The following is a 22,974-nucleotide window of genomic DNA, read 5'->3' on the forward strand; positions in this document are numbered from 1 at the left end:
TGACTTTTACATTGGTTCCTCATCTCCATTGCCCTGTGATCCTGCATTCAGAATCAGTGTGCAGATGGGCTAGTGGCTTCTTAGGAAGCATCTGAAGGGCACTGTCCCATTTCCTGGTCCCTTGCTTTGTGCTCAGTAGAAAAAGTGAACTTTTTAACCAGAGGCTAAAAAATGCTTTTTTCTAAAAGCTGTTTTGAGGAAGCACTACCACCAACATTGATGAGTCATCTTTTTTTAATTTATAAAAGTGAAGCCCTCAGGATGACAAGATCTTATGTAATCATTTTGTAGGTTTCTTGACTTCTCATTGGTTGCATTTGTGCTGTGTGTACATGTGTGTGGGCACACTGATCATGGTAACGGTGGGCCCTTGAGTAAGTTGGAAATGGGCAGTGGCAGATTCCTTCCGCTTCATCCTTTTGCCCATCTCATCCCTGCCCAGTCTTCTCTTTGGCATCTCAGCCAGTACAGACTTTCTTTGCAGCATATGGATGTTTGGGTGTCCTGACTCACTCAATTGTTCTCCTTCAGGTAGATCAGGGCAGCAATGTAAATTTCAAATAAAAAGCATATTTGGTGTCAGTCCAAGCAGCCATTAAAGATACAATCAGGATTTCTAATGTGCATCATTGGGAGATTAAAATCCTTCCGACTGCTGAACACACAAACTCTCACCAATGCTCAACGTGCAACAGGGCAAATGAAAATGAAAACAAAGTACCTATTTTCACAGTAAATGATATTGAGGTCCATATTTACTCGAGTGACGAACATATGGCAGTCAATTCTGACTTCATTGATCGTCGGGGGAGGCAAGGCATGAGCCACAACCACGAGACCCATGATTTGGCTGGGGACGGTCCTCCCATGGGACAGCGACACTCTGAGGCGGAGCCGTCCTGTGATGTGAATCACCTGGAAGAGAACATTAAGTACACGACACTAGTCAAATCCCAGATGCAACAGTATTATCTTCTGAGAAATGCAAAATTACTTCTAGGACAACTGACATGAACTCATACTTCTGCAGTCATCATGGCTGCCAGTGTGCACAACGGGGTCCTCATGGCAAGAGGCAAGTTAGAGAAAGGACATGACCCTCTGAGCATTTCTCAAGGCAGCGTGATGGTAGCGCTGATGCTATTCTTTCACGTTTAGGGGAAATGGAAAGCCAGAGAAAATGATCAACAGTTGACCACAGAGCTAACGAAGACATGTTTGTGTGATTTGCTTTTCATGAATGGCAGATGTTGTCTCTCCCAGTTAGTCTTGAGAGGGATTCTGCGGCCGACTCCTTCCAGAAGCATGAGTCTGAGCTTATTTGCTTTTAGAATTCGATGTTGCAAAACATTAAAGATTCCAGTGAATAAATGAATCAGTGGCAGTGACACAAATTGGGTTGTTATGAGGATAAATAGTTCATGGCAGGCAGCATTGGGTTACCATGGTTGTCGTGGTTTATTGCTGTGTCGTGTGGGGTTGGTGGTCAGGATTTGTCCAGGATTCGTTCCTGGAGCCACTACTGCTGTAGGGTCAGGAAGACACTGCACCCTATTGGGGGCAGCTCAGCGGTACTTGTTCAGGAAGTGAGAATATCAGGCTGCAATTTTTGGCTTCTTAGTCAAAGCATGCTATATACAATCTAGACACCCAGACCCAAGCCAGACTGTCTACTCCTTTAAATAATGTTTCAGGGGGAAAGAATCATAAGAATTAAAAAAAAAAAATAAAGGAATTGCTTGGTCCTGCTTTGGGATGATTGGATAACAGGGTGTGCCTGAAAGCAACTCTGTGTGTGTGTGTGTGTTCCTGGGACCTGCTGCGGTTCCTGGGACCCTCCAACACCAGGTCACAGAAGTGATGGCTGTGGCTTCTACACTGTAGAATGCAGCTTACAGCTACCTGGAGTTTGCCCCTTTGCTTTGGCTCTGCAAATGCATCACTGACTGACAAAGCAGCTCCTGAGATTGGACTGTTCCCTCTTTGCCATCAGGAGTCCAAAGTGGGAAGCAGGTCTCTTCGCCTTCCAGGAACAATGTGATCGAGTGTCTGCTTTCCTTCCCAGAGGCTCAGCTGCCAATTCCGCTTCCATTTTATTTTTGTTTCTCTTAAGTTATTCCATTTTCCAAAAGCGAGCCACATGCCTGTCAGTCAGGAAGCAGGATCAAAGCTGAGGGGGCCTGCCCTTCAGAGTCTTGAGTTGTTCTAAATAATACCTCTTCCCTGTCACCCTTCGCGTGTGTGCCCAGAGCTGTGGCTCTGGAAGCACCAGTGAGGAGGATTACGGGGGTTATTTAAGCTGAAGCTTTTCGACCACCCACATTTGAAGTTGACTAAATTCATACTTAATGCACCTTTGCTTTAAGCTTTGGTCAGATGAGCTACTTCATGAATATTTGAAAATGTTCCTAGAGGCAAGGATGCTCAAACACCATCACAGACACACATTTTCGCAAGACCTCATTAACTAATAAAGAAATCGCTAAAAGAAACAGGATGAACTTCACAGGAGGAGCGTTAGCACTCCCTGGTCCTCCTCCCAGCTAGGCTTATACAGATGCTCATTTATCATTATCTATCTTGTTTTATCAGGAAAAAGTCAGCTTCTTGGAAAAGCACAGATGTGGAAATGATAGGCTGAATAAATCCTCACTTGGTATTCTATTCCAAACCAATTTAAAGGTGCCTGGGCAGGGAAATAAGTTGGGAAGACAGACAGGTAATCCACGGAGTGACCCCAACATGTCAAACCCATGCAGCTTCTGAAGTCCACCTCGGCCTGTGACTGTTGGGGCTCTCCTAGGTGCAAGGCTACAGAGGGGTCTAGATTGGCAATTTCATGACTCTGTTACTAAGGAGAAATCAGTTAGCTTTTTCTGTCTCAACCGCCTTTTCTGTGAAATGGGGATAATGGTGATTATTTTATAGTTAGGCAAATCAAAGGAAATTGTGGTGGTATCAACACTTGACAAACTGCAAATAATTTTATGACTTTTGTTATAGTGTTTCTATTTCTCTTTAAAACCTCAGCTGGTAACATAAGGGCCAAATTTTTTCAGTGTTGATATAAAGTTCAAGAAATTATTTATTGTTTTAAAGGACCATAACATTTCTTCATTGGGAGAAAACTAGACCCCCTTTTTCTTTCATTTTTAAAAAAACAACTGTATTGTATATTTAAAAAGTGTAAAATTATTTGAAAGGTGGGGGTGGGGGATGAGAGAATGACACACACATAATCATGTGGGTGTGGGCACTTGCACGCACACACACACAAACATCAGCGTCAGACAGGGTTGAGTTAAGCTGGTACCAGGAGCCAAGAACTCAGCCCGTGTCTCCCACGTGAGTGGCAGAGGCCCAAATACCTGAGGTATCGCTTGGTACCTCCCAGACCGTGCATTTGCAGGAAGTTGGAACCCAGGCACTTGAAGATGGGATTAAGTTTCTCAAGCCGGGGTGCTTCATGCCTGCTCCTCCCTTTCTTCTTCTTCTTCTTTTTTTTTTTTTTTAGTAAAGGAAATTATAGAATTTCCATGTCCTTAGTCTCTTAGCTTAGAAATGGCACACAGAATCTGCTCTCACAGTATCCAGGTCCTGTTGGAATGTCATGTACGCACTGTCTGTGTATACTCACAATGAACAAAGAGGTAGAAGTAGGTACCAGAGGCCAATTTACTACCTAAGCAAACTGTATCGGAATATGTTAAAAGATTTCAGTTATAATGAGGGACTTGGGTTACTTTACTGTCACTGAGTGGCAGCATGAACTAGTAAGGGAGAAAAACTCGAAGATCGACCCATGCAGGAACAAGTAGTCATCAAGAAATGGCAAGGAACAGAGGGTGTGTTTTCCATGAGCATGTAAGTCCAGCAGTGAGGAAGGAGAAACTCAAGAGAGGGAGAGAATGTCCATTCGATTCCATAATTATCTTTCAGCCTTAACCCAACACATTTCTTTTTCTTTCAAATACACTTTATGATGCCAACAGAATTTTTTCCCATCAGGGGATGAGCTATGTTCAGATGTTGAAAACATGCCCAAGAGCATGTCATACGTCTACATATATGAAGACGGAATTTGCACCGGGAAGTTGCTTTTGAGGAACGAGGCATGGAGAAATGGCCTTAGATTCAAATCCTGGCTCTGGCACTTATGTGCCATGCACCTGTGATGTGCACGTGATGTGAAATGACTTGCTCACTTTCCAGGTTGGCGTATCAGATGTCAGAAATCTAGAGCAGGGCATCTGGTGTAGAGGTCCAGAAGCTGCTTAGGACACCTGCATCCAATAGCAGGATGTTTGGGTTTGAGGCCAAGTCCTGCTCCTGTGTCCAGCTTCTTGGTGAGACACCAGGTCAGGACTCAGGTGGTTAAGTCCTTGCTACCCATATAGAAGACTTTCATTAATTTCCAGGCTCTCAGCTTTGCCCTGGCCTTCCTTTGGTTGTTGGAAGAACATGGGGTGTGTACCAGCAGATCAGAGATCTCTTGTCTTTTTCCTTTCAAAAATTTTTTTTAAATAAAATAAATCTTGGTACAAAGATAATCAGTATAGTTTTCCCTTGGTATTAAAGAAATCTTGGTTCCAGGACCTTCTGTGGACAACAAAGTCTGAAGCTGTGTAAGTCCCTTACATAACATGTGTAATGTTCGCATGCAACCTACATACATCCTCCCACATACTTTAAATAACTTCTAAATTTTGTATGTCCTCTAACAGAATGCTATATAAACAGCTGCAATATTGTATTACATAGGGAATAATGACAAGCAAAACAAAAAACGTCTATATCTGTTTAGAGCAGATGCCAGATATTCTCCAAATTTTTTTCATCATGGTTACTTGAATCCAGAGAAATAGAAAGTCTGAGGACACACTGCCTGCTGCAGAGGTGTTCAAGGGTCTTAACAAATTCTTTTCTAGATTCTTCAGTTTCTAGAACATACATGTATGAGAGAGTTTGCTGGGTGTGGGTAGCTCCCCAAAGCACATTAAATGTAAATCTGTCCTTGCTGAGTTCACAGACCCTATTGGGAGGGATAGCACCAAGATGTAGGAGTTCTTTAATGTGGTCATGATGAGAAGATGTCTGATCAAGAAAGTGACTCTCAATTCTAGTGATGGGAATAGTCATATATGAGATGTCCTTTGTTTGATCATCAAGACTATTTTCCAGGGATTCAGATTTGGTAAGATTTGGTAGAACCCCAGAATTTGTGTGTGCATTATTTTTTATTTTGTGTTTCTAAAAAAATGCACTGTTTTGTTTAAAAGAGTTGCACAGAGAGGGGGGTGGGATTTTCTATTCACTGATTCACTCCCCAGATAGCCAGGATTGGGCCAGGTTGAAGCTAGGAGCTTCTTTTAGGTCTTCTGCATGGGAGCAGAGGCCCAAACTTTTGGGAAATCGTGTGCTGCTTTCCCAGGCCATTTACATGGAGTTGATTTGGAAGTCCAGCAGCTAGGACACAAACTGGCACCCGTATGGGATGTTTGGATCATAGGTGGTGACTTAACTGGCTATACCACAATGCTTGCCCTTTGCTTGTGTTTTAAAGCTTCCTGAGGTCTTAATAACTATTAAGATAATCTGCCGGATGGATTGGGAATTAAATTAGTGATTCTTAACCTTGGCTATGCTCAAGAGTCTTAAAAAGTCCCCTGTTCCAAGAGCAACTAAATATGGATCTCAAGGAATAGGGTAATGACCTCCATATTTCTACTATTTTTGTAGAGAATCAGTTAATTATTTTTAAGCGATGCAGGGGAGTCACTGAAAATGTACATAGAAAAGGACTGTATACATACCTGGCACATAGTATAAGCTTCATCAGTTAATCAGTCAACAGGTATATTCCATAAGGAAGTTCCAAGAAAAAATCTTGGAGTTCAGGGCAGGAAAAAAATATTTTTCACTGAATAGTTCAGGAAGACTACGTGAAACTACCACGAATTTATTAACATGAGATAAGATCATAGAGTGGTGGAAGGGTTTCAGAGAACAAATAGAGCAAAGGAGTATAGAAGGAAACCTATTGGCAATTCCCAGGGTTCCAAGAACATTAAAATTAGCGTCTGCCAAAGTGGCAGGTACTGTCAAGTAGGACTGCCGATGGGACTCAGAAAGAGGAGATAGTACCTCAAGCTTTTTGTGCGGTCTCAGAGGATGATGACAATGCCATCTCCAGTTCCACTGAAAACACCCCCAAAGAGTGGGTGTGGCTTCCCTGTAGAGTTAAGCAGGTAAACAGGAAAGGATTGGAACACCAAGCACTGACAAGTCCACTGCCATGGAACTGAAAGTAACAGCGCTGCTTTAAAACAAAGACTGTAGAGTAGAAATGATGCAGTGTTGGGAAACAGGACATCTGATTTTAGCCCTGATTATGACAGTGTTGACAAGTCATTTATTTGGTGAGGCCATTAAATGATGGAAAAGAATATGGTGATAATACCTAGGGTTCGTTCTCTCTGGAAAATTCTGCTGAGTGGACATTACTGTGCTGCAGCATGACTTCCCCTGCTCAATTGCAGCCCCGTGGTGGAGGCAGGAGTCTCAGTACATTGCCAGGGATCAAGTGCAACCTTCTCTAAGAATTGACCAATAGGGATTTTAGGGATCATCTCTGAGTTACAAATAATGATTTGGTAGAAACTGCCTCTGTGTCCCAAAGGCTCATCTTAGCTTGGCCTTCCATCTACAGACAGTTTTCAAACATGTTTCCTGGACTAAAAGCATCTCTTCACCACCAAACTCAACTTTGTATGACAACTCTATCCTCAGGTGCTCTTTTTTATTTTTCATTCTCATAGTTTTCTAAAGTAGCACCATCTGCTTAATGCCAGCAACAGTGAACTAGCATGCATGAGATTTTGAGTTGAAATCCCGTCATCTCTGACAAAAATGTCCAAATTAGCAGGATTTGATTGTCCTCCAGTACAAAGTAATCATGGTGGTTCTTCTCTGATTCAGTAAGTAGCTGTGGGTGATGGTTGCAGCATGGATCTGCGAGTCGAGGGTAAGGGTGGGAGTGTTCACAAACCATAGTGCTTGGACCAAGAGCTATCTCTCTTGCTTCTGTTGTCTCTTAGGGACACACACTTAGCTGTGCTCCACTAATATCTTCTCATTATGAACAAGTCCATCGCAAACACTTTGGTAAAACCTCCCCTCTGTCAATGCTTTAAGATAGCCCGTGACATAAAAATACATCTGGAAGCTATTCCCTTTTTCTTTCAGGAATAAACCTCCGTGCTCATATTATGAAACGCTTTCTTTATCAAAAGGAAGTGCCAAGTATTATGTGCATTATTTTCCACATATAATGTAAAGTACAGAACAGGGCTAGGCAACCATGGGAACAAAAAAGGCTGCAGGCATGAAAAAACGATGGATTCTGTGGGTTTAGAGCATCTTCTGAGATATTTCACTCATCCTTTAAGGGAATCAAAATTTACCTTAAAATTTAAGCTTGCTTCTGGCACGCTGGTTGCTTTTTCTTTTCTCCTGCTCTAGAAGTCCTGTTTGGCATACAGATCATCAAATCACTGGCTCACGTGGGAGAATCAGCTAATTATTTTTAAGTGATGGGGCTCTGGAGGCACCCACCCCACCCGCACCCCAACCCCACCAGACCTGTTGAAAGATAAGGACTGAGTCAGGTCTGCTGAACCTAAACATCTAGCCCACAGCATAACAATTTAATCTAAACCAGCATGAGAATATCAGATTCATGGAAATGACTTGATGCACATTAACTTCCTACACATTTTTCAGGAGCGGTTGGGTTCCCAGGCGTTAGACCATCTTCATGGGTTGGGGAAATCTACCCTCACAGGTCCTCTGTCTTACCTCTGTCTGATTCCTGCCACCTGCAGCTTTGTACAAGGTCTGAGACGAGCAAACAAGAGAGACTTTGCTAAGAGCTGCGGATGAGCACACTGGAGAAGAGGGCTCAGGGCTGAAGGATGAGGCTCTGCGAGAGGCACAGAAGAATTCCAGGACTTTTCCCTTTCCAGGAGCTCAGATTTTAGTTCTAGAAACTGATTTTCCAGGTTTGGCTGGAGGCTTTGCCCTAAGTCACAGTGAGAATTTAGGAAGTGAGGAGGGAACAGGGAAAAGCTGACTTCTCAAGGGGGAAAGGTGAGATGCAGACTTGTCCGAGGTCACAGATGCTGCTACCAGAGAGGGGGTTCTGGGGTGTTGTCATGAGCTAGGTAAGAGGACAGCTCTCAAGTCGGGAGGCAAGTGGGTGCCTGCTAGTCATTCTGGAGGTTTATCCTGAAGAACTTCCCTTCGACGAGGAGTCTTCAACACTGAACAGGGAGTGTGGAGTAGGATTCTGTCCTGATGGTAGGAGACCAGCAAGAATTACAGAAGGTATCAAGGTTGCAGGTGGGTTTGCCTTACAGCTTTGGCAACAAAGAGGAGGTGACACTGGATACCATGTAGAGACTGGCCAGAATGAAGAAGCCAATCCTCTTGAATTCAAGGGCATCTAGGATGTGGCAGGTGTTCAAGTTCGGGCATCTCATGGACTTGCAGTAGGTTGGAATGAAAAGGAGGTGAGCAGGAAGCATGAAGTACATGAACACTCTTATGGAGCACTCCTTACCTTATGGAGTCACCTCACTTCGTTCAGCTCACAGATAACTCAATTGGTTAATTAGGTCTGGCACATGAGGGAAACGGTAAGATTGTACCTTTAATTGGAAAGTCTAAAACCCCTAAATTAACATCAGAGATTTCTTTAAAAGAAAAAAATAATACCATGTCAATGATAATTGCTCCCTAAATAAGAATGTGCACAAAATTGCCCAGAGAGCCGGTACATAATGTGGAGTCCTGGACCTCATGTCCACAAACTGAGCTTCTCACCACTGAGGGTGGGGCCTGGGAACCTGCATTTTGAACAACCATCCCAACAGCTGCAGGTGCCGATGGTCTCTTGGGGATCCCCTCTAAAACAGGGCAGAGCAAATCCAGAACTCCTTAAGCAAGAGGACCAGAGGCGCATCCCAGAGCACCTCCTAAATGAGCCAAGGAAGGTGGACACGTCTTTATGATCATACCAGTTCCAAAAAATACTCCGTAGAAAATGACCCCTTGCCTTTTAGATCTTCAGAAATGGAGGACAGGCTCCTGCCAAACAGGACCGAGCCCTAGGCGGACATGGGCTCAGAGCAGGATTCCTGTGCACACTCCTTGATTTGTACACAGGTCAGCCTTCTCTCCTGGCCACACCACAGTGAGCGGCACAGTTACTGGGAGTCTCTCGGGGGAAGTTGAGCTCTGTGAACCCCTCCCCTCTAGTCTGCCCCTGGCCTAGCTACTGATTAATTCAGAGGATCCTGGGAGGTTAACCCTTCATTTGATGGCTCTGGTAAGGAATGAAGAAATTGCTGGCAATTTATCACCCTTGATTTCTTCTCCTGCTTTTTTTTTTTTTTTTAATGTAAGAACATTTTCTAAGGCAACAAGTAAAAAAGTATTCTTTAAAACTCACATTTAAAATACATTAGCCACCGCATTTTCTTCCCTACAACTGTATCCTCCAAACATAACAATTGCTTCCCATCCATCTCTTTTAACAAACTTCAAATACATGACATAAAAAATACAACTATAATTACAGCATCAGCTTCTCAAAATGTGCTTGGACCCTATAATATTTGCTTCATGTTCCCTTTGGAGAAAATAGTCTTCCTTCTATCATAGATGCGATTTTTTTTATTGGGATAGTTTAACTAAGCTGCTGAGATCTCTTTAATGAGATTATGTAAATGTATGCCAAGGATATAAACCACATTTTCTCTGAGAGTAGAACACTTCAAATATCATTTAATAAAACAGGACTATGGGTGACTATGGGTAGAAACACCTCGATAAATTGTTAAGGGGCAAAGCAAGAAGGCTGAACTATACACAGCTGATCAAATTTCATTTGATTCAGTTACTTTATTCAAGTCTCCTAGAAAAGGACAGAGGACCATTGTACCACTAAGGAGGGCAACTTTTTTTTTTTTTATTCCTCTACCACTTGATGTGGAGGAGAGGGTATCACCCCTGACAGCCTTGTGGGACCCCTTGCGGTTTAGTTTCACTACCTGGAGGGCAGGAGAGCAGTTCTTCTCAATCTAACCATCTGAAACCATATTTTCCAACATCAGAAGAATAGAAGTGTCTAGAGCCAAGCGACACATCAAAGTGGCTCCCTACTCAACTGTTCTCAGGAAGAAAAGCCATCGTTTGCAGCTAGATCTTTTATAGAATCTCTGGATTCTTCCCAGGATAGGTAGATGATAAATCAAGTATTTTAATTGCTTATCCTTGTGTAACATTCTTGTGTGTTTTACCTCAATTTTTCCACAACCAGTTATGTGTTCAGTTCATCTCTTTAGGTTTTGTGCTTCTTGAGTTTGCCAACAGAATTTGGGGGTCGGATAGTCTAACCTGCAGTGGGTGACCACACTGAGCCATGTGCCCCGGACAGAGTGCTGCCCTGTATATTTGGTAGTCTCGGGTTGCTTTCATGTGCTATGAAAAAGCAGTTGAGGCAGCCACCAGAAGGAGAGGGTATTCCAGCCCTTTCAGGTGACCCACGGAGCCATTCCCTGGCAGGGCAAAATGCAAATAATTCCGTTTCATATCATTAAAACTGTTCAAAGCAGAGAGGTGGGGTATTTATGTTTGGGGAAAATAGGAAAACCTCAGTGTTTTACACCTTGAGCAGTAAAACTCCTTAATGTTAAAAATTATCACTTTCTTAGGAGGTACTTATAGGCAGCTGGCACTCTTCAGAATCATGAAAGAAGAAAGAGAATTCTGTTCAGTGAAGCACGTTAGACCCCTGCTCGATGTATCAGAAAACACAGGTGCACGGGAAGACGGGATTACTGTTTCCTTGGCACTACTCGGGCAAAGCATAGATCTATGTGTGATGGCAAGGAGCTCTTCGCGCTGCGTGTTTCTACACTGCCTGGCCTTTAGACCCCTTAGTTCATAGTCTCTTTCAAGTCCAGTCTTTTAAAATATGAAGCCTTGGGTCATCAAGAACATGACCACATTCCATCATTTCCACATCCTAGTTTTTATTTTTAGCTGGCTTTAGGTTTTTAGTATGAATGAACAGGAAATTTTCTTATGTGTGTGGTTTTTTTAAGGATTTATTTACTTTTATTGCAAAGTCAGATACACAGAGAGGAGGAGAGACAGAGAGGAAGATCCTCTGTCCAATGATTTACACCCCCAAATGATTGCAACTGGCCAGAGCCGAGCCAATCTGAAGCCAGGAGCCAGGAGCCTCCTCTGGGTCTCCCACACTGGTGCAGGGTCCCAAGGCTTTGGACTATCCTGGTAGCCTTCCCAGGCAGGGAGCTGGATGGGAAGCGGGGGCACTGGGATTAAAACTAGCATCCACATGGGATCCCGACGCACTCAAGGTGAATTGCTCAGCTGCTAGGCTACTGCGCCAGGCCCTCTTAGGTAGTTTTTAATCTTCCCTCCAAAGTGCTTCACTGAATCCTGCATTTTGTCCCATTACAGAGTGAAGGGATTCATGTCCATGTAGGACCCTGTTTGTGCTCTGTATCTCAAAAACCCTGCTGAGAGGAGCCAGAAAGAGCTGTGCAGGACCACTTTGGGCAACCTGCTCATGTTACAGACAGGGAGACTGAGGCCCAGGATTGGAAACTGTCATGCCTAAGGATGCAGGACTGGTTGGTTATAGGCAAGAGAGCTCAAGTCTCTTAAGCTCTTGCCCATGCTTTTTCTTCTTTTGAAGAGTTCAGTTCAGAAAACATAGATCCTTTCCATTTTTCTCTTTGTTTTCCTAAAATATGTTTATCTCTCTCTAGAAAATGACTCAATCAAACTTAGGATCTTAACCTTCAAAAGCCCCTATGGCACTAACACGGGCTATTATCCATTCAGCATATGCAATTCAAAACACTCAAGACTTTTGTGCGTGTCACTAGCTCATTTGCTGCATTTGGTTTACTCAGCCATGATTAGAGACAGTCATTTACAGTCACACATTTGGAAACTCTTTAACAAGCTTCTAGCAGTTTCCTTTCCGAAGCTGTTGAAATAGACGAGGGTGTGGCGGCGGCAGCAACAGCGATTTCCTCGGTACCCATGATTCCCACTGCTATTTGTATGTCTTTATCAGGATTTCCATTTTGTAGAAGGGCTTAAAAAAAGACTTAAGGAGAAAAAAAAAAAGCAAAGATCCATATTCGGGAGCCTGTAAGTGATCATTTCAGGAAAAATTGACTCTAAGCATTAAAACTGAAACCACCATACCATAACCTGAAAGTTTTCTTAAAAAATAAAGTCCCTCCTCCTTTATTTTAAAGAATATATTTTTTTTGAAGTAATTGGCACAAAGACTGCTCCAGTGTAGATTGCTGCAAGTGTGCTCTTGGCAAAAACATCATAAGCACCAGAAAAACTTTAATATACTCTGGAAGCCAAATACAAACTGACACCAGGAACTCAAGTGTGGGAACAAACAGGAGGGGAAAAAAAAAAGAGTATCTCAATTTAATACTAACCTACATGCAAAGGGACTGATTTTTTTTATATTCGATTCATGGTTTAGCATACAATGCAACTGTCCTCTGAGTGAATATAAAGTAGTTATACATAAGAAATGAGAATTATCAATTCGAGAGGTTGTCTCAAGAGTCCTTTTGATATGTAATACAGTGACTATAATGTCCAAGAAACCAGACATCAAGGCATTAGATGAGATCAGGTTGGGATCTACTTTAAAAAAAAGCAGGGTTTAAAGTTGGAAAAGCATCTTTATTTTGACCTCTGCAGCCGAGTTGCTGCAGAGAACCTCAAGACGCATGAGGCGCTCCCTGTTTGTAATTTCACTGCCCAGGTCTTTAAAGCAGAGGTTTGAATATTGGTAACACAAGTTGGGAAGCGGGAGGAGGAAAGTCATTTTAGAAGTTGCTCTTCTGTGGGATGCAACAGGAAGAGTGTGTGGACTTATGCATTCTGCCAGAAAACAGGAGAGTTGAGTGTTTGGTTCTCTTTATTCCATCAAGTAAAGGAATGAAAGTTGTTTTTTTTTTTTTTAATTTCCTTCCTTAAGTTATCTCCTTTGCTGTTTTATGGCAAGGATTCGAGAATTTGGAGATTTTCTGCACCTTTCTCCCTCCCCATTTCAAATTCAGCCCTGATGGTGACCAACACTCACTTTTACCCTGAAACTGAAAAGATGGCTCCATTTTCACAGTCTTGCTAAGTAAGATTTTTCCTGCAACCCCCTGGAGTTCAAACGTGCTATACTTTTTTTTTTTTTTCTCTTCTTGGGGAACGTTTGAAGTCCCCTTTAAAAATAATGCCTTGAGGATATTTTTCCCTAATACCATTTAAAGAAACTTGAAAGCATATGGCTCTTGAAGCGCACAGGGTTCTAATGAAGCAATCAGCAACACGGCTCGTATGCCGACTTCCACCAGCAGCTTTCCTCCCCAGCCCACATCCGTCTTTGGAATGAAGTGAAATTCTGCAGAAACCCCCTTTTCTCTCTCTGCCAGCATAAAGGCTTAGCGAGCGGATCTACCAAAGTGATGACTTTCAACCTTTGAAGGATGGAAGGTGCTGGAAAGGTTGTGTCAGGATCAGAACTGTCAGTGGCCAGGCAAATCAATCTTGTAAGCTTGTAAGACAACTCGAGACAAATATTCCTCTGCAGTGCAGTCTCCATCCATAGCATGGGAAGAGAAAATAAAGTTTCTTTGTAAGGTTCTATTTGATGTACTCCCTAGTAACTCTACCATTACCTTAGGTGATTCTCCACACAGCCAGCAAAGACTAAATAAAACAAAAACATGGGATATTAATGTACTTTCCCTGAAACCGGGTACAGCCTGCTGTTCTCCTGCAGTTTTGCAATGGATTCTCCAAATCTATCATAATTAAAATCACACTTCTTCGGGCACAACCTCATTAGTGCCGAAATATCACATCTTGTGCTATTTCCTTGGGATTTTAGCAAAACAAGTCATGATTCTTTTGATTATTGGAGCAACTTGTGCTATCATGACTACCAAACACGTATGCAAGTGTTTTAAACAACTCAAATCAGCACTGGACTTTTTTTTTTCTTCATTGCTACTTATGGGCAGACAAGCCCCCAAGGAGAGGCTTCAGGCACTATGGGCAAACTTACCCAATATTTCTTTTTCACAATACTTTGAATGTTGAGCAGAGCAGACAAATGCAGCTGTGTGAATTATTCAGCTCTGAGGGATAGGCATCCTTTCAGGATGGTCAGATGATGACTTTTCTGTGTGTAAATTTTTTGTGCATCCTTTTGTGTTCCTTATTCAAGCTTATTCAGAAGTGTCATTGAGATTAATCTACTGATAAACACTTGTTTAAAGGACTGGGGATACAGCACAGGACGCACAAAGGGAGACTTCCCAAATCTAATTTTAACAACAATGCTTTTGTAAACACTTCTGATTGGTTTTTAAGATTTAAAAAATGTTTTGTATCTATTGATTTGAAAGACAATGATGGTGATAAGAGGGAAAAAGGGAGAGAGGAAGAAAGAGTGAGATAGGCATCTGCTGGTTCACTTCTCAAATGCTGAAACAGAAAGGGATGGGTTGGGCTGAAGGCAGGAGCCAGGAACTCCGTCTGGGTCTGCAACATGAGCCAACAGAACCCAGTTACTTGGGCCATCCTCTGTTGCCTTTCCAGGTGTGGTAGCAGTGGCAGGACAGGATCCTTGGTACTCTGGTATGGGGTGTAGAAATCCCAAGTGAAGGCTGAGCCCATTGAACCACAATATTTACTCTGATATTGAAGATTATATTTTATTTACCTATTTTCAAATTTATTTGGGAGGAAGAATGATGGAGGGGAAGATGGTAGAGACCAAGATTTCCCATCGTCTGATTCACTCCCAGGATGCCCCCAGTAGCTGAACTACACACAGAAGCAAAGCCAAAAGCTGTGACTTAATTCAGATCTCCCACATGGGTGGCAGGGTTGCAAATACTTGGGTATTTTTTGCTTATTCCAGGGCTTACATTAGCCAGGAAGTAATCAGAACCGTAGCATAGAGGAAGGTGCTGCTCTCTGAGCTGGAAAGGGCCAGTGGATGGCAACATGGCTTCTATTTATATTGAGAAATCCTTGAGACCCTCAAGTAAAGATTCAGTTGGGAAGAGAAGCTTAAGTTTACTTCTTTATTCTTAATATTTCGTTTAAACTTCAATCATAAACTTCAATCATTTGTCTGTTGAAATAGACACAATTCTAGAAATCTTGGCATAATAGGAAAGTGAGTAACGTACACAATACATTTTCTGGATGTTTTGAGTTTTTGATCTTTGAGAGGACAATGGAGGTATTTTCTGGTAAAACACACTGTTGCCTCTGGACAAAAGCTCAGCAGCCTGGTTAAAAACAACACAAGGGGTCTCCACTAGATTCATGGAAATCTATATTATGAAAAACATTTTTCATGTGTGAGTTAGAAGCCAAAAAATTGCAGCAAAATAAGCATGACTTAATTCCATTTCCCAGGAACTTTGGAAAGCCTCCTTGTCATGTTCCAGGATATTACTCTAACCAGAATTGAAAGATATTTTCATACACCAATTTTATTCCTCATAGACTTTGTCTGGATAGGGAAGTAACTCCATGCATCCCAAGTCCCGTGCAGTTGCATGCAAAATGTCTCCATAAAAAACAGAGCGATCTCGTGTTTGAGAAGGCTTAACCTGAGTGCTCTAAGAAGGCTGGCTCAGCCCAGTCACCTGTCATCTTGCCTTCCCTCTGGAAGACTCCTGGATTCATGAGCAGGAGACAGGAAGATGATTCAGAGAGCTTCCTCCTACTGGAATGTCCTGGCCAGTCCTCAGAAAGCATGGGTTCCTGATAAGCACTCCCCCAAAGCTGTGTCACCTTCTCCGTATGGCTGCTGGAAAGCTGAGGCCTATGTTTGGTTTCCTTAATTCTGATACAGCGGGGGGGAGAGGGCTTAGGTGGTCATTTATTTATAAGAAATTACAATAAAGCTTGAACAATTGGAAGGCTGTGTAGAAAAGTGGGAGGTTAGACTGTGCAGAGCCTGGATAGCAACACCTGGAAGGCAATATTCTGACAGTCTTTGGGTTTATCTACCTCTGGAATCAATTTTGTCATTTTTAATTGACCGATTTTCCCTTGTTTGCTTAACACTTATTAATTGATTGTTATGCTCATGCAATTAATTCAAAAGCTGGCAAGTCTAACGCAGAGAAATTAATTTTCTTTCACCAACATGCCACTTAAAATATATTTTTTGGAAGCCTGGGTTACCAGGAAATTACCTTCAAATTAATCAACAAGGAAATTAGATGGTAGTGTCCCCTGACATCTGTCAGTCCAAAATATGTCAGTTTCTTCCTTTTGTTAGGATGGGCTTTTTTCCCCCCCTGCTTTTTATAAGTAAGGAATAAGCAAACCTGGATGATAAAATGAAGTTATCCTGCAATCCTTACAGGAAGACAAAGGAAACGGATCCTCTCAATGAAAAGGCGGTGTTTGAATGAGTTATTCCACTGAGGGACATTTGTAGAAAATCAGACATTTTATAATGAATGGGGCATGAAAATTAAGTTTATCCCCCTATGTTTGCCACTTTGGTTTCCTGTCTTTGAACCCTTACTGGGAGTCAACACTCTATTAGTCTTGCCAGGGAAATCTGTAAGGGAGATGGACATGGAAGACACCCCCGAATAAGACTAGGTGGACACCATATTTAGCAAAGTGTCCAGGAGGGTTCTACTGATCAGGTGCAAGGAGGAGGCAGTGTTTGAACAGAATCTTATGGACACACAGAACTTGATGGGATGTTTGCTTAGAGTTATCCTAAGCTAGAGCTCAGAGCTAGGACACTGCTTCGTGTGTGTGTGCTTAGGAATTGAGGGCGGTACAGAGAGATGGCAGAATGGAGTAAATGGGCAAATGGTGGATTGTAAATTTTGAGAAAGTCTGTACAAAGAAACTGTGATTTATTTTATAGACAAAGGGGGAGCCAATGCAGAAATAGGAAGAAAGGATGAAACAATTTCACTTGAGGTTTAGGAAGAAAATTCATGAGTTCATTCATTCCAACAATCACTCAATGTTCAATTAGTCTTTAACAGTTCCCACTCTGTGGCCCTCATTATCACTCATTATCACGATCATCTCTTTGCACATTATTAGAGCATAACCAGAAATAACAGGAAAAGTAAATAAAGAGAATGAGAATCAGCATGGGTAAGACATGTTACTTGGATTTGAAACTTGATTGCTCCTTATTTTTGGTGACCCTCCCGTTTCGTTGGGAGTCTAAAGGCAGAGTGATTAAGTCCAGGACTTCTCTTGGATTCACTTTTGGTTTCTCTTTCTCTTACTGTCTTGTTAGTCATCAGGACAGGGATTCTTTCCTTACTGTGTCTTACTCTGGTAAGACAAGTGTCCATTCTATGCGCCACTACTCTAATGCTGTCCTGAAATCCCACATCTAGACAACTTGGTGGCACCTGCCTAACTGGTGTCTCTGTCCCCATCCTAATCTATCTTGCATTTTGCTGACAGACTGGTCTCTTAAAGCATCATCAGCTCAAGGAAAGCAAATCAAGATTGAGATGACCATCCTCATGTAGCTGTTTGGAGCATCTACTGATTTTAGGGCCGGGGCTCATATGTACTATTAAGTTCTCCAAAATGCTAATCATTGGCAATTTTTTTTTATAATGTTAAACATAGAACTGCTTTTAAATACCTCCATGGAAGTGACTCTATTTCATTTTTAATTTATACATAATTTGTTTTTGGAACTTCTATTTCAGCATACAAATGATAACTAGAGTTTAGAATCCAATGATATATGTAAGTCAATTTCTGTACAAATATTTATTTAGTGGTTTTTTTTTTACAACTTTCCACCTGACTTTGCAGTAGTCTTACTTAGTCATAAATACACCCACTGAATTATGTAGTTATTGTGCTTGCTGTCAGTAAACCTAATTTTATGACTCTGCTCTTACCACCCAAAGTTCTGAAAGTTTACTACTCCTTTTGTCCCCTTAGTAATTCTGATTTTTTAAATAATATGTTCAAATTCCAACACAGCTATTGAAAATAAAATACCCAACTTACTAGAGCTGGGTCACATTGCAGCATAGTGTAGAGCCATCTGAGACAGTTTGGAAGCAAGTTACTCTCTATGATTGGGGTTAAAGTCATTCACAATTTAAAAAAAAACATGATTACTATGCATTACTCATTTCTGAAAAAAATTGATGATAGGACATTTTAGCTCTTTTCAGTGGCCCATCGTTTCTCTTCTCCTTCCTGCTATGCCCAGAAAGCAAGCCACGATGACCCTGGGAAGGTGACTGATGGTGAGATCCAATAACGTACCCAGATTGGTTAGGTTCCCTTTGGAGCCAGAAATGCTCCTACTGACCTGTGCCATCTAGGATGCTCTGCCTGCTCAGGCCTTCCCTATGTGGTTCTCAGTAGGAATTTACATGACTTGCCTGTGTTCTATGAGACATCACACGGAAGCTATGTCCTATGACTCTAAACCACAGCACTTTGAAAAATATGCATGCTTCAAAGAGGCCCCAATATCTGTCCTTCCAGGCCCATCTCACAGCAGACAAATGCCACATCTACCGACCTTTCCCTTCCTTCTACAATTCCTTGTTTTTGAAAGGAGGGAAAGGGAAAAGAATATAGACAAAAGTTCTCAGAACAATGTATGGTATTTGCTCTTGGAGACCAAGGCGCAGTGCACATGCTTTGCCTTTCCGCGAAGTAGACTGCTGGAGTATATCCCGTGTCTTGTGGAAAGTCAGTGGTCTGGGGATGGAGACCGTTACCTCAGGGTTGCATAAGGTTACCTCAGGGTTGTGGTTCGCTGCCCACGTAACAGTGAACTCCTGGCCTTCTTTTATCACTTCTGTCAATGGCATCGTCATGGAGCCAACACTGTGGCCTTGCGTCAGTGCACTGACCTTTCTCTGCTCCTATATGTTTGATGAAAATGAGCTCAGAGAATTAAGAAACCAGGCAAGAGTGAAATAAGAACTTCCTTAGCTTCTTTAGAGGTAACATGCAGCTCCAATTTCATCCTTTCATTTATAACTCTCCTCCTTTCTGCTGCCCAAAGACTGACTGACTCTGTTCTTTCCCTTCATAAGTCAAAACTCATACTCTATCCATCCCTCATACCCACTTACTTTCTTAGTGCTTGGTGCCTAAGAACATCAGGGAAAAGGCCCTCTCCTATCAGACAGCACTGATCTCCTGTTGTCCCCAACAGCTTTCATGAACCTCCTTTGTTCTCCAGCCACCACGTTAGGGTATCGCAGAGCATCTCCAAGTGTGTCTTGTGCTGTCCATCTCATTAGTTGGCCTACCATCTTTATAAGCTCAGGAGACAACTTGTCTTCTGTTACTAATTTTTTTTTTATTATTTTGGAAAAGAGGTTAAACCTCAACCCAAGAGGCTCTTTTGGACTCAGGGATCCACCCAGCCCTGGGCCTTAGGAACTGAGGGAAGCCAGCCTTTGGGAATGGCTCATTTTTTTGAAAGTCTCATTATTCTGTCATACTACTTCATGTTGGAGAGAGGGGGGAAGCTGGGAAGAATGAGTGTGGGATGCGATGTTTTGGAGAGAAAGAAAACATACTTGCATTCTGCGGGAACTATTTTCCCTGGATTTGCCTGTTGTGGTTCCTGCAGTCAGAGCAAGGAAACTTAAGATTTTTCTCTATGTGTATTTTCTTGTTTGGTGGAGTACTGGCTTCATGATCTATTAAAAAAATAACTAAATGAACCCTGTGATATGTATTCCCACGGCCATAGGGTGTTGGTACTGCTCCATCTCTTTTTCTCTTCTCTTTTGCTCTGGAAGGTTCATTACTTATAGTTAGCACAAAATCGATCTGAATTGGCCAAAATCAGTAATGGAAGTTACAGCATAAATAAATGCCCTGCCACACAAGTACAGTTGCACGTGAAAGGTCTAGGGATGCCTTTTTAAACAATCCTTATAGATTATGCAGCATACTTAAAAAAAAAAAAGTCAACACAATCATCCTAGGTATATTTGGGCAGTATGATCCTGAGCACCACAGAGCAGAGTTTCGCCGAGGGCAGGTACTGTTGCAGAAAAGCAATATTTATCAATAGAAATCTTAGCGTCTTGGCACTTGGAGTGGAAATTACATCTTTTTCATTCCTTACATCAGTCCTTCAGAGCTCGGTGATCACACTCACACCACATTTCACTTTATCCTTGAATTTTAATTTTTATTATTTATTTATTTATTTTTTGCAAAAGTTTTGCTGCTTCTCGAAGCACACTAATGAACTGTTCTTTGAGAAGAACTAGCGGCACCACAGTTGGCTCTGAGAGGCAGCAGAGTTTGAAGTGTACTCAAAAGATAATGGACAGATTGGTATATCAATGATCTCCCTTTTTTTCAACTGTGTAACTTTAAAGATGACATTGGTATCTAGCTCATTTTTCTTGCTAAGTACCAATACGGTGGTTTGCAGTATTCTGATAACACACAGAGTTGAACTTTAGCATGAAATGTTGAAAAAAAAAATCAGAAAGACAGATGGTAGACCGTCCTCCCCCAAACCTAATTTCATATAATGCATATGATTGCTAATAGGCACACACTAAAAAACAATTTTCCTTGATGGAGAAAGGCTGATAAATTGTCAGCATAGACTGTGGTTGCCCCAGTGATCGAAAGCTTGCCTGAGTTTGGACCCATCAAAGTCGGCGTCTTACAACAGTATCAAAATTTATGAATGCAGTTGTCTATAAAGTGCCTGAAAAGAACCCATAATGCATGTTTGTTTATTGTGCATCCGCTCTGTGGCTGCTTTAGTACATGCAAAGAAACCAAACACATGCCTAAACCTGTTTTTGTCCGGTGCTGTCTTTCTGGCTTTTCTGCTTATGGTGCTGAAAGAGCCAAAAGCCAATGAGGGGGATGTGATACCTGCTTCTATCCTGAGAGCTGACTTAAACAAAAAAACCTGCACTTAAATGGGTCTTGCGTGGTTTGGGAGTGTCATCCTCCGGGTTACTCTAGCTTTGTGGTGACAGAAGTAGATGCATTTGAGAGCAATTGAGAGCACTGATTATCTGGAGAAGAAAAAGATGTTTGAGAAAGAAAAGTAAACAAAATCAAGCAGATAAATGCAAGTTAGCTAATGATCTGCAACACAAAGCGCCAGCTTCATATTATCTTTGACAGAAAGATAAACCCAATACAGATGCTGCAACAAGGAAAAAAATAAGAGGTTTTTTTTTCCCTCTTTCTTAATTTGTGGGATGGTCTATATTTCAGAAATAACATAAGTATTCGATCCTTTTATTTTCTAGACAGAAAGAGGAAGGGTGAAATTTCTTCACATTGAAAATCGAGTAGCCACACACTGTACTGAGAAATTGTTTTGCTGTAAAACTCATATTTCATTTTGCCAGTTACTATTCATTTGAGGGCAGTTGTTTAATTGGAGATGAGATGTAACTGGCTCTTACTGGAACAAAGGGATTGGGTATTCAGATAATTTTGTTTACATGGATTGCCACAATTACACAAAGGCTCAATGGCTGAAGAAAAGCATCAGTGATTTGAAGAGCAAATTATTTTTTCTACGAGAAACAAGTCATCTTTGATGCCGTGGGTCTCCCTATAGGGTTTCCATACAATGTACCAATAGCAGTTATTTCCAAGAATCCAGGCATGCCCCAGTGTACAGACCACATGCTCTGGTGAGTGAGGTCTATGTGAAGCATCCTGCTTCTAATTTATTTGCCAAGCCAGGATTTCACTCCGTATGGATTTTAATGCTTCTCCTTGAATTACTGGTTCTAGAAAATCAAAACCACCCCTGCTTCCAAAAATGTCTATTTTCAAGAGCAATCTGAGAATCAGGGGAAGAAATTTCCTGTACTCAAATCATAATGGTGGAAGGAAAAATATACTGAGAATCTAAATGAAAATCCAATGAATTATTTCAGTTTCTATTCTCTTCCACCTTAGAGGCTTAGGAATGACATTTATGGTCTCCTTAGGTTTAAAAAAATCATGTTTTCTTCCCCCTTACAACAAACCTAGAAATCTTGTTAATGCAAAACATTCATAATCTCCATTCTTGTGACTCTCATAGCTTAGTAACTTATGGGACAGGTACTGTACCCAGTGAATCCTCCTATTCCTTCTTGCATTTCTCAAGTCAAATGAGATGCTTTGACTTTGGGCAACCACCAGACAATGTCTACATCTCTCTCCTGAGACTATTCCCTCCACCTGAACAATGTCCTTCCTTAAAATGTCTGCAGGAGGCAGCTGTCCCTTAAGGGGTGGCTGGAATGATGGTCATTTTAAGAGACTCTGCTTTTTACCAGACAGAATTACTTACTTCATTCCATTGCCCTTGGAACACAACCTCTTTTATAGCACAAATCTCATTATCTCATACTCATTTCCTTCAGAGCGCTGTAAGTCTAGACTTTGCTATCTGGATCAAAGTCTTGATTTGATCCATCTGCATTTTCCTAACACCCCACCTAGTGTGTAACATACAGCAGATGAACTATCAGTATTGACTGCATGATTGAGCAAAATAAATTCCTAAATATGCCAGGTAAAATGTGATGTTGAGAAATGAAGATCATAGATCATTTTTGGGTACACTGGACATCTCTGCTATGTTCTCATATTATTAGCTCATAAAGCTTGTTTTCAAAGGAGTTTTCATAGTTTTTCCCAGTTTTCTGTCTACTATCTTCTGAAACTGTAACTAGAACAATTAGAAGTAGTTATTTCCCATCATTCTAGAATCACCTGAAGTATAAAAGCTGTAGTTTCAGCACATGCCTGGTTCAGCATTTTATCTTCAGTGAAAAAATATTGTTGAAATGTCAT

General features: G+C 41.6%; 1 protein-coding gene across 6 annotated transcripts in view; it reads right to left on the bottom strand.

Annotated features, from left to right (window-relative positions):
* NPAS3 (neuronal PAS domain protein 3) overlaps positions 1 to 22,974 on the bottom strand; it is an 827,147-nt gene that overhangs the window by 23,819 nt on the left and 780,354 nt on the right. For all 6 annotated transcript variants that reach the window (XM_040970285.1, XM_040970284.1, XM_040970283.1 and 3 more), the window contains one exon: positions 722 to 915. In XM_040970285.1, coding sequence (XP_040826219.1) covers positions 722 to 915 — 194 coding nt within the window. The remainder of the gene's footprint in view (positions 1 to 721; positions 916 to 22,974) is intronic.

This window comes from Ochotona curzoniae, unplaced genomic scaffold (genome assembly GCF_017591425.1).
Source record: "Ochotona curzoniae isolate NIBS_2020 unplaced genomic scaffold, NIBS_Ocur_1.0 scaffold_4701, whole genome shotgun sequence".
NCBI lineage: Eukaryota > Metazoa > Chordata > Mammalia > Lagomorpha > Ochotonidae > Ochotona > Ochotona curzoniae.